The 12,140-nt window shown below is 44.9% G+C and overlaps 1 protein-coding gene across 1 annotated transcript; it reads left to right on the top strand.

Annotated features, from left to right (window-relative positions):
- The first annotated feature begins 408 nt into the window (after window positions 1-408).
- Window positions 409-10,109, top strand: grk7b (G protein-coupled receptor kinase 7b). The gene is made up of 4 exons (XM_048264370.1): window positions 409-1,506; window positions 2,633-3,070; window positions 5,896-6,167; window positions 7,825-10,109. The coding sequence occupies exons 1-4, from the start codon at window positions 904-906 to the stop codon at window positions 8,165-8,167; spliced, it is 1,656 nt and encodes a 551-aa protein (XP_048120327.1). The 5' UTR covers window positions 409-903; the 3' UTR covers window positions 8,168-10,109.
- The last annotated feature ends 2,031 nt before the right edge of the window (window positions 10,110-12,140 follow it).

The raw sequence follows: 12,140 nt of genomic DNA, 5'->3' as shown, positions 1-12,140 counted from the left end.
ATTCAAGTTCAATAGTGTGTGGTGTCTAACCACACCCGACAGCCCCACAGTGCAGTCATAGTCAAAGGAAGTTCACGTCTGCTTGCCCTGCGTCCAGTGCTTACTCACATCCAACAGCTTCAACAAACATACATTTACACACATAGTGGCACTGGTGCCCACTAATCCTGCCTGCACAGTGGGAATCAATGGATTAAGAAAGAATCCGTCAAGCCAAACTGTGTCCTGCGATGCTGTATGAAGATAGGTGTATGTCACAAACAATTATTCAACAAAGAGATTGTTGTAGGCTAGATTGTAACATATCGATAAGCCTTTAGAATGAAATTGCAAATTAAGTCTTTGTAAAAAAAAAAAAAGAACAAGAGGATTCTATATGTCTCAATTAATACTTGAGAGTCATTCTGATTTAATGATATCAAGTCTGTGCCACAACGAGATGATTTCTGACCGTTCATTTCGACACCGAAGAGAGTTGTCATTAGCCCTAATGGCTATCTCTTGGCTGTCTTTATTTAGCCACGGGGCCAAAGCTCCTTAAACGAGAAAGTGTGTGAGGTTTTTTTCATGCGCTGTGTCCACGAATAAGCACACAAAGACACTTACTTAAGAGTAAATCCTGCTGTAGCCTACTGCCTGTAATTCCAATTGACTGATTACATGAGTGGCAGCGAGAGAGAGAAAGAGGGAGGGGGAGAGATTGTCACACAGGTGTCACACTCTCAGTCACTCTCAGATGCAACATGGGTTCGGAGGGGATAGCACCCAGGTAAAACATACACACACACACATGCACACACACATAGATCCACAACGTAGACTGGAGGTGGTTGTGTAGAGAGGCCCTTGCCTCTCCCCTTCCCTTCGGTGTGAAGTTTCACCCCCACCTGCCCAGCCACAGCCATGTGTGACATGGGGGGCCTGGAAAACCTGGTGGCCAACACGGCCTACCTGAAAGCCCAGGCCGGCGACCACAAGGAGATGCGGCGCCGGAGGCGTAGCCTGGCACTCCCCAAGCCCGAGCAGTGCTCCGCCTTGCGCTTCTCCGTTGGCAACGACTTTGAGGCGCTGTGCCAGCAGCAGCCCATCGGCAAGAGGCTTTTCCGCCAGTTCCTGCGAGACGCCGCCGTGCCCGAGTACTTGGCCGCTGTCGAGTTCCTGGACGAGCTCGCCGGCTGGGAACTAGCCGAGGCCGGAACCAAAGACAAGGCCCGGCAGAACATCATCAACCGGTTCTGCAAGGCCGACTCCAATAGCTTCCTGACCTTCCTGACAGGTGGCGTGGCAGAGAGATGCAAGGTTGTCACAGAGAAGGACTTCGAGGAGGTAGTGAAGGGGCAGGTGAGGGACGCCACTAGGGACTTCCTTAGGGGAAACCCCTTCACCGAGTACCAGAACAGCCCGTACTTTGACAAGTTCCTACAGTGGAAGCAGTATGAGAAGCTGCCAATCAATGAGAAATACTTCTACGAGTTCAGGACCCTAGGCAAAGGAGGCTTTGGAGAGGTAACCGTTTAATTGTGTTTATTATTAAGTTAAAGAGCAGATGGTTGACTGCATTTTTATTATGTGTTGCTCAAACATGACTGAATTTAAATAGCGAAAATGAAGATTTTAGTTGTTTCTGATAGCCTATAATGGGGTGCAGTAAACAAATTCAACTGCAAAAGGGGAAATGTACTGAGAACACTAGTCCTACGGAGGTTGATGTCAGAAGTATCACTGAATATACATTATTAACATGCTTATAACATGGGCACATTGGTCTTACAGTAAAAATATATCTGCCATGCATTTTCTTATGAAATCTGTCAGGTCTATTAATGTTTCCTGTATTTTTGTTGGATCATTGTCATTAGACCAGCAAATCTTCAAAGACATTTAAACACCTATCCATCAATGTTTAATTAATGATTAACACTGATTCATTGTTTGATTAATTGATGAAACCATCCAACACTGCAAAAAGCAGGTTCCTCCTTTACTGCATTCTGTCTCTCTTTCCTATCTCGTCTGTCTTTCTGTATATTTCCGATATCTTTCCTCAAGTCTGTTGTCTTCATCTCAGTGTCCACCTTTGGTACATGTATTATGGTTATGGTATTTGGCTAACACTGTTGTCCAAAGCAACTTTGGGGGCAGCCGTGGCCTACTAGTTAGCACTTCGGACCTGTAACCGGAGGGTTGCCGGTTCAAACCCCGACCAGTAGGCACGGCTGAAGTGCCCTTGAGCAAGGCGCCTAACCCCTCACTGCTCCCCGAGCGCCGCTGTTGATGCAGGCAGCTCACTGCGCCGGGATTAATGTGTGCTTCACCTCACTGTGTGTACACTGTGTGCTGTGTCTGTTTCACTAATTCACGGATTGGGATAAATGCAGAAACCAAATTTTCCTCACGGGATCAAAAGAGTATATATACTATACTATACTTATACTTACAAAACAGGCAAAATAGAATATTAGCAACAACAACAAATAAAACACATTGTATAAATGTGAATGATTTAATATCAGCCCTTCTATGTCCCTCCTGTCTTTACCCTGCCTCTCTCTGTCTCTCTCTCTGTCTCTCTCTCTGTCTCTCTCCATCTCGGTCTCCCTCTCTCCCTCTCTGTCTTTATCTCTCTCTGTAGGTGTGCGCCGTGCAGGTGAAGAATACGGGCCAGATGTACGCCTGTAAGAAGCTGGACAAGAAGCGGCTGAAGCAGGAAGCCGGGGAGAAGATGGCCCTGGTGGAGAAGCAGATCCTGGAGAAGATCAACAGCCCATTCCTGGTCAACCTGGCTTACGCCTACGACACACCCGACCACCTGTGCCTGGTCATGACCCTCATGACTGGCGGCGACCTCAAGTACCACATCTACGACGTGGGCGAGCGTGGCATCGAGATGGATCGCGTGGTGTATTACACGGCACAGATCGCCACTGGCCTCCTGCACCTGCACACCATGAACATCGTCTACCGTGACATGAAGCCGGAGAACGTGCTGCTGGACAGCCAAGGCCAGTGCCGGCTCTCAGACCTGGGACTGGCGGTGGAACTGCCCAATGGGAAGATTATCTGCCAAAAGGTGTGTATGTTTGTGTGTGTTTGGGTGGGTGGGAGTGGGGGGGTGTAGTCTGTGTTGTGATTTAATGGAGTTTTGTATCAAGCTGGAGTACAATATCAATATAACTGGAATTTTAAACCCTGATTCATCTGGCTATTGTGGGAAAAAATCCTTAGGAATCCTAAAATAGGAACAGTTTAATTGGCTTAGTCCTTGAAATGCTTCCACTGTCCAACAGGCCAACAGGCCTTTAGCTGTTCAGTAGTTTAGTGTGTGTTCTGTGTGCACATTCATTGACATTCCTGGCTCTGTATATGGGAACCAAAGTGGGTCGAACAAAGAGGCCTACACTATGGCCACCTGGCTGAAGGAGCACTTTACTGATGGATGAACTTGATTGACTTCTTGTACTCAAATGTCAACAACCTTTTGCCAGAATTATGAACTGTAAAATCTAAATCTTGTCACAAGATCTGGATTTTTAGTATAAGTATAAGTATATATACTTTTTTGATCCCGTGAGGGAAATTTGGTCTCTGCATTTGGTCTCTGCATTCTCGGTGAATTAGTGAAACACACTCAGCACACAGTTAACACACAGTGAGGTGAAGCACACACTAATCCCGGCGCAGTGAGCTGCCTGCTTCAACGGCGGCGCTCGGGGAGCAGTGCGGGGTTAGGTGCCTTGCTCAAGGGCACTTCAGCCGCGGCCCACGAACCGGCAACCCTCCGGTTACAAGTCCAGAGTGCTAACCAGTGGGCCACGGCTGCCCAAATTTTTCCATTCATCAGTACTTATTAATAGGCAGAAAGGGCAGCACTGTAAATTCTTACTTGGGAAAAACTTCAAATGTAGGCTCCTACATATTGTGTGAATGTTGTGGGGTCTGTGCATAGCTTTCACTATGGGGTTAGGCTTAGTTTAAGGTTGAAGATATATATGAATTTAAGCATGATGTTAAAGATGACAAAAATACCAAAGGACCAGCCATTGCCCTATCCAAGTGCATAACTTCTAAATGAACACTGAACACCTACCCCATGCTCAACCAAATAGCTATGAAGACCTAACATAGAGAAAGAGAACAGCTAATCATCATTAAATATTTTTTTTTGTTTACTGTTTACTGTTGTTTACTGTTTTTGACAGTAATATGTGGCAAAAGCCCAGAGAATGATATTAACTGGAAAGGTAGTTTTTGAGATGGTTACTTGATGATGATGCTGACTGTGTAACTGCATGAACAACAAAGTAACAAACAGAGGTGCAAATCAGCTTCACTTTGTCCGCTCGCTCCTGTGACCAAAAATATTTACTCAGTCTTCAGTTACACTATTCTCTTATTTATTAGAAGCTTAACATAGGCTTACAGCTAATCTCAGTTAAATCCTTGTACTAACAACAGCAGAGATCATTTTCTCCCCATTTTCTCTCTGACGTTTTGTGAGTTGTGTTCATCTCTGATTAGTGTTCCCCTCACGTGTACGCTGTATGTTGGATACCTGCTTATCTTTACTTGGATAATACTTGTGTAATACGTATCCAAGTGCAGGAGGCAGGAGGTCACAGGGAGGACTCACAGCATGGTGTCTGGCCTAACTTGAGCTGATTCAGTCTTTTGAGAAGTGGAGTGCTAAAGGACAGGGCATCTGCACAGTACATCAGAGACAGTCTTTCATCAAACAGATATTGGATGAATGGCAGAAAGTAAAAAAAAAAACATTGACAAAAACAACAACAACAACAACAACAACAACAACAACAAAACATCTTGGCTCATCATGACTGCAAGATCAAGACATGGTTTCATGTAATGAGTGAGAAATCCTTGTGGAGTTTGCTGGGCAGTGTTGTAACCTACCCCTGTGCCTGAGGGCTGGAGGTTGACTTGGGAGTGTTGTATTCCCTCTGTCAGTTGGCCTGGGGGCTGGAGGTTGACTGGGGTCATCTGGAAGAAGTGTGATTTTGTTATTGGTGCAGTGGGATTCTGACTCAGCGATGACTCCTCCAGACCCTCATCCTGTAATCTCATTAAGATGTCTGTCTGTGGGCCTGCTGATGCTCTAATACTCAATGCATGCATACAGAACTGTGTGTGTGTGTGTGTGTGTGTGTGTGTGTGTGTGTGTGTGTGTGTGTGTGTGTGTGTGTGTGTGTGTGTGTGTGTGTGTGTGTGTGTTGTGTGTGTGTGTGCGTGTGTGTTTATATGTGTTCGATAAAGCTAATCTGAGCATTACTCAAATCTGCTCCTCATCCGTGTGCAGACCCACAGCAGGACCCCAATCTACCGAGAGTGCTGTCACCCAGGGGGGTCTCACCTCTCACCTGCAAACCTGTGTGTGTCTGCCTGTGTGTGTGTGTGTGTGTGTGTGTGTGTGTGTGTGTGTGTGTGTGTGTATATATGTTTCTGTGTCTGCTGTGGATATTAGGCTCTTTGACCTTTTGGGTAGTCATAGGTCAACTCTACCAAGAGTGATTTTAAGTGTGAATGTCAATCTTTGTGTGTGTGAATGTTAATCCCTCTCTCTCCTTCTCACTCTCTCTCCCTCTGTCTCTCTCTCTCCCTCCCTCTCTCCCCTCTCTCTCCCTCTGTTTCTCTCTCCCCCTCTCTCTCTCTCTCTCTCTCCTTCTGTCTCTCTCTCCCTCCCTCTCTCCCCTCTCTCTCCTTCTGTTTTCTCTCTCCCTCTCTCTCTCCCTCTTTTCTCTCTCTCTCTCTCTCTCTCTCTCTCTCTCTCTCTCTCTCTCTCTCTCTCTCCCTCTGTCTCTCTCTCTCCCTCCCTCTCTCCCCTCTCTCTCCCTCTGTTTCTCTCTCTCTCTCTCTCTCTCTCTCTCTCTCTCTCCCCAGGCTGGCACAAGTGGCTACATGGCCCCAGAGATCCTGAAGATGGAGCCGTACCGCATGTCAGTGGACTGGTGGGCCCTGGGCTGCAGCATCTACGAGATGGTGGCCGGCCGCCTGCCCTTCAAAGACTACAAGGAGAAGGTCCAGAGAGACGAGGTGGCCAGGCGTACCTTCGAAGACGAGTGCAAGTACACACACAAGAACTTTGATGCTCTCACCAAGAAGATCATCAACCTGTTCCTGAAGAAGAGAATCATTGATCGGCTCGGATGCAAGTAAGACTGCCGCATGAAATTTTTCTTTTTGGCAGGCATACAGTAGATGTCAATGTAAGCCACAGTCCTGTTACTGTTTAAAAAAAATACAAAAATGACATAAGAGAAAGATCAGACAAAGTGGTGAATCCATTTTTGTTCATTCTAGGACAGAATGGCAAATGATGTCAAAGCATTAAGAAAGAGACAGTAGCCCCCTTCCACTTGTTATAGCACCTGCCAAGAGCCTAGTTTAATCATGAGAACTGTTTGCATTTTTTGGATTGCTTTCATATACAATTGGAATTCATTTAGAGCATGTAAAACACAGTATAATGATACATGACACCAGTGGCGAATGACCTTACCTTACCCAATGCTTACTGGCCTACAGTAGGTAAGCTGAGGTAGCTGGAGGAGTCTGGATGTAATGTCAGCTCATGTTTTATGTAACCATTTTCCCACAATGACAGGAATTCAGAAGGCCCAAATCCGAGGAAACAGTGATGTTTACTGTAAAACAAAAAAGGATGGTATTTTCTAACACAGCACCTTCCATGCCCCTCTTACTCTCCATGTCACCCAGTCACACTCTCTCAGGTAACACTCTCTAGTGGGATAGAGGGTCCTGGGATGACCTGATCTGGCTCAGCTGTGCATGCAAGTAGGCTTTCCACAAACAGTTCCACTAGCGGATTTACTGGAGAGCTGTATTTAGCCTGACTTGACAGAGAGCCAATAAAGAGGGGAAAGGTGTGTGTGTGTGTGTGTGTGTGTGTGTGTGTGTGTGTGTGTGTGTTGACAGAGAGCTAATAAAGAGGGGAAAGGTGTGTGTGTGTGTGTGTGTGTGTGTGTGCGTGTGTGTGTGTGTGTGTGTGTGTGTGTGTGTGTGTGTGTGTGTGTGTGTGTGTGTGTGTGTGTGTGTGTGTTGACAGAGAGCTAATAAAGAGGGGAAAGGTGTGTGTGTGTGTGCATGTGCGCGTGTGTGTATGTGTGTGTGTGTGTGTGTGTGTGTGTGTGTGTGTGTTGACAGAGAGCTAATAAAGAGGGGAAAGTGTGTGTGTGTGTGTGTGTGTGTGTGTGTGTGCGCGTGCAGGGATGGATTACTGCACGGGCCTACCGGGCCCAGGCCCAGGGGCCCAAGGGGTCAGGGGGCCCTGAAGCCCAAGCTTTTGCATGGAATCATTGCCTCAATATCAACAAATCAGGATGTAGGCTATGAATCTGATTGAATTAAAGTATTGGCCATCCCTAAAATGCACCAGAATACAGGAAATCACATCAAACAAATTAAAAAATTTCTGGGGGAAGACACCCAAACCCCCCCTCTCAATGAGCGACAATTAGTGGGGGGCCCTTAATACATCTGGGCCCAGGGGCCCGAAAGTTCATAATCCGCCCATGTGTGCATGTGTGCGTGTATGTATGTATGTGTGAGTCAGAGTTACTCTGGCAACACATGGCACACTCTTGTTCCTAGTCCTATTTGGAAACCGTATTAGGTGTAATCATTCTCATGAGGTCATCTGTGGGAAGGATGGGACAGGAGTGCTCCTCATTAAGAACTGTGGGAATGGCACACCCAGGGAATGAGAAGAAATTTGCTTTTTTGTCTTGATGAAAATGGTCAATGTGTTTGTGTGTGTGTGTGTGTGTTTGCGTTTGTGTTTACCTCTAGTGGCGACGACCCCCGGAAACACGAGTGGTTCAAGTCCATCAACTTCGCCCGTCTGGAGGCGGGCCTCATCGAGCCCCCCTGGACACCCAAGCCCAACGTGGTCTACGCCAAAGACACAGGCGACATCCGCGACTTCTCCGAGGTCAGGGGCAACATTAACTTTGATGCCGTCGACCAGAAGTTCTTCAAGGTGTTTAGCACAGGGGCGGTGTCCATCCCTTGGCAACAAGAGATGATTGACAGCGGGCTCTTTGAAGAGCTGAATGACCCCAGCAGGGTGGAGTCGTCCTCAGCACTGGTCACTGCGGAAGAGAAGAAGTCCAAATCCTGCACACTGCTCTAAGCGTGGCCAGATATCAACACAGCACTCATCTCCTTCTTTTCAAACATCAAGGGTAATGTGCACTTTGACCTTCAAGTCAATATTACAGTACACAATTAAATCTTAATATACTATTAGAATACCTGTAGTTAAGTATTACAATGTTTATCAATCATACATAGTTACTTCTAGTTAAACATGTTTTTTCATCCCGGAAAATCTGAATTGATCTTGTATTTAGAAAAATATGCAGATGGGGGTGAAAGAACCAAACAGATTTTCACAGATTTTTAGATAGCTCTTTAGTCTGTATATTAATGCCTTATCATCGGTATTTCTCAATACAGAATTCTATTCTATTTCATTTTATTACAGTCCAATTACCCTGTGTCAAAACATGTTCAAATAGAAGAGTGGCCCTCTTCGCAGCCTTACTTTCTCTGTCTTAATGAGGCTTCTCTATCAGCCTCGACTTGCAGGTGATAGTGGCTGTAGTATCTACTCACCACCACAAGGTGTCAGTAGGTACCCATTAGAGTTTCAACTCTCCCCTGTCATCAGCTCCTCACCAACTGCCTTTCCACAGACTTGAACCTGCAGGATAAAACCTTTCCCTAGCTTTGCTTTGTGGCATATCATACATGGAAAGTTAACCTCTATGTTAATTGGTATTCCTGAAGTGCAATATGTGTATGAGTGTAAGGATGCCTAAGAGAACCCAATAGTACTTATACCATTACCACTGTCCACCCTCATCATCATCAAACCTTCACTCTGTCCTCTGCCTAACTGCTGAGCTGACTAGTGTAGGGCATTTCAGCTCATTACTTTATAGTTGTGGATAGAGACTTTAATGGTCCTGTAATCAATCTGGGCAACTATTTCTGATGCCTTTTGTTCTGTTCAAATGATAAACTAAAAATGACAGTGATGTGTGAAGCATTTGATTTTTATTTATCTACAATGGCAAAGAACTTTTTCAGGAAAGGAAACATTTGTGATTGATGGTTATAATATGATCATTTTTGTCACATCTTAAATGTTGTGTGCCCTGTACTGTATGTGTGTCACTTATTTACCAGATGTGGTCACCCAAAAACCTTACTGTTGTTTTGTGCCTGTAAGTTTTATAGTGTCGCTTTTACAAATCATTTGAAGTGGAGCTGTACACGTGCTGTACGCACACATGAATGCACTGTGCCTCACTACATACAGATAATGGGTGAAAAGGATTTTTCAAAGGCAGTCTGGACAAAAAGGCTATACAAGTGTACAAGTATAGAAGCTTTACAGGAATGTCCAAGTGTTCCGTTTGTTTCTTTTATTTTGTTTTGTTTGTGTTTTGTATGGCAGCTTGAAAAATACCAACCAGTGGTGGCTTTGTACTGGTGGCAACAGAGCATTAGAAAACCATTACATCTGTAAGAAATGAAATTATGTGTAGCTACTCAATACTGACAGCTGACAATTTGACGATTGTGAATTGTATATTGCTACCAGGGACATAGCTATGCTGCTGAGTGCTGACCCTGTATCTCACCGCTGCTGCTTATCTCTATCTATGTACTGTACTTTCTGTTTTTATCTATTGGTGAGAACGAAGACAATTTTCGTGCAAGTCTATGCTGTTCTATTAAAACACTTGTATTTTGTTGCCACTGTAAGTGTTAACTGCTGTAGCTTAAATCTAAGATTTGAGTCTAATCTAGCAATCATTCATTATTTCATTAATTCACATTAAATGACTGTATGTATAATGTAGCATTCTTTCAAGTATGTGAAATAAGGAAATTCATATTCCAAATGTGAACCTGTCTGTCATTTCTCTTTGTTTGTTTGTTTGTTTGTACTTGCCTTATTTTTACTCTAATTAGAGAGGTATAGTCCTCAGCACATCTCTGCATTTCTTTACACTGTGACTATGTAATTACTTTTGTTCTTTTATGTGTGTGTGTGTGTGTGTGTTAGGGTGCTGTAATGATAATAAATAAATAAAAAAATAAAAAAATATTGATGTCTTTGCCGACTGAATTCACTGCTGTTGTACATATAAGTCACTTTCCATTATTTCCAACAGTCATTTTTGATGAAGCAATGAAGTCTGAGTGGCTTATCTCTCTGCCCCAGTACTGGTGTATGATGGCAATCTGACCATGCTTTTACGTGTCCCCCTTTAACCTGTCATACTCAGGATTACCAGCAGAGGGAGAGGAACACTGTCAATAAATGCATTGGCGTGCAAGGAAACTGCTTTTAGCAGACAAGTTGGCAGATGTCTGAATGGATATCTGATGTATTAACTGGTGGAGGGAGGGGAACCATTATAATATGTTTCTTACTCTGAGATTTCTACTTGAGATTTTTGTGTCATTTATTTGTTGCCATTCCAGTCATCACAACCCCTACTATTACACACACACACACACACACACAGTTAGCAGTGGAGGCCCCAGGAAACTACTTCAACCTAACACCAGATATTGATCGCTTACATATTGGTGGTTAAATTGCCAATGTGTGGAAGGAAGTAGGCCTACATCAGAGATCATAAGCAGAGAAATAGATCGAATATGCAATCATGTCAGAGGTCATCTAAGCCTACCTTCAAGAAACCTAACCTAACCTAACACTGAAACGATACCAAAACATTTTCCTTGCATGGCTATAAAACCATTCAAGTTTGGCCTACTAGATTCCTTAGAGTTGCTGCTGCTGGAGGCTAGACCCATAGCTTAGTCAGCTGCTATGGCCAAGTTATGTAGCGTAGAGTTGGTGTCTGGACAACGGTCGTGCTTGAGTTCCCGTGAAGCTGTGTGTGAAGCAACAAGTGCCTTTATGACCGCCGGTGCCAAGCGCAAGGTTTTGGCCGACTTCTGTGGAATTTCGGCCGGGGACGCAGAGTCAGACTCATCTGTATGGGGCGGTTTGTTATTGTGTTGCTCCACATGAGATCGCAGAGGAAAGAGAAAGAGAAAACCTTAACGACAGGCTTCTTTGATTTGAAAAGACTCGGAACAAAAAGACGTCAGAATAACAGTCAGAGACGTGTTTTTTTGTTCTCTATAAACTGGTTGAAGTCAACTACTGATGTTTTATTTTTTTATTTAATGAAGTAATGACACACATTATATTGAGCTGAACATAGCCTACCTATTGAGTTGACAAGAAAATAATAGAGTGATTATTGTACAAAGAGATGCTGTCCTTCCAGGGAAAACTCCCTCCTTGTCTTGCCAGGTGAATCTATTCCATGTTTTCTGACATTGTTTGGTTGCAGGACTGCAACTTTTTTTCACAGATAGAAACTTCCTGCAGGATTGAAAAATAGCAGCCCCTGTCAAGCTCATGGAAGTACTCATGTGTATGATGCGGCCCCATGGTATGGGGTTGCTTATGTAGCCTACAATGAATTCCTACCATCTGATTGGCATTCGGGGCCTCTGTAGACCCTGGCAGTCTCCCAGAGTAATCTTCCACTGTAATCACTGGCTGTGACTCTGTGTGAATGGGCAGAGGGTGACTGATGTTCGTACTAAAGTCCACCGATCACTGGCACATCCTGTGCCTCCCAGAGACTTCATTCATGTGTCAACACCTTGGCAGACTGGCACGTCTGTTTCGGCTTTAAAAATACAAGTCTGCATCTCTGCGTGTTCTGGCGTCGGCAAAACGGGGCTCCAGACGACTGAACCGGCTCTGACGGAAACAAGAGGACCGCAAAGTCGGGGGCAGCAGGCCGTTCGACCTCAAATTACGATGATTTTGGCCGCGAGCCTCCGAGGGGGCGATACTTAAGCGCTTAGCGGTCGCGTACCGTTTTTTGCCCGCGTGCCACCAAAAGCCACAGTGTGTCGGTTCGCCACTTTTACCGTAAGACTCTCATAACAATTCCCCAGGCCTAGTCCTGACCACCAGAGTCACCAGAGCATGACCCTCCCTGCTCTCAACGGTACTGGGAACACTCCTCCAGGGTGGCATCTAAGGTCAACATCAG

Source organism: Alosa alosa, chromosome 15 (assembly GCF_017589495.1).
Source record: "Alosa alosa isolate M-15738 ecotype Scorff River chromosome 15, AALO_Geno_1.1, whole genome shotgun sequence".
Taxonomy (NCBI): Eukaryota; Metazoa; Chordata; class Actinopteri; order Clupeiformes; family Clupeidae; genus Alosa; species Alosa alosa.
This window is presented reverse-complemented; position numbering and strand designations above follow the sequence as displayed.

Excerpts from the sequence above, each read along its gene's own strand:
- grk7b (XM_048264370.1), top strand. The coding sequence starts at position 904 with ATGTGTGACATGGGGGGCCTGGAAAACCTGGTGGCCAACACGGCCTAC. Across the intron at positions 1,507-2,632 it reads GCAAAGGAGGCTTTGGAGAG|GTGTGCGCCGTGCAGGTGAA; the intron begins GTAACCGTTTAA and ends CTCTCTCTGTAG. Across the intron at positions 6,168-7,824 it reads ATTGATCGGCTCGGATGCAA|TGGCGACGACCCCCGGAAAC; the intron begins GTAAGACTGCCG and ends GTTTACCTCTAG.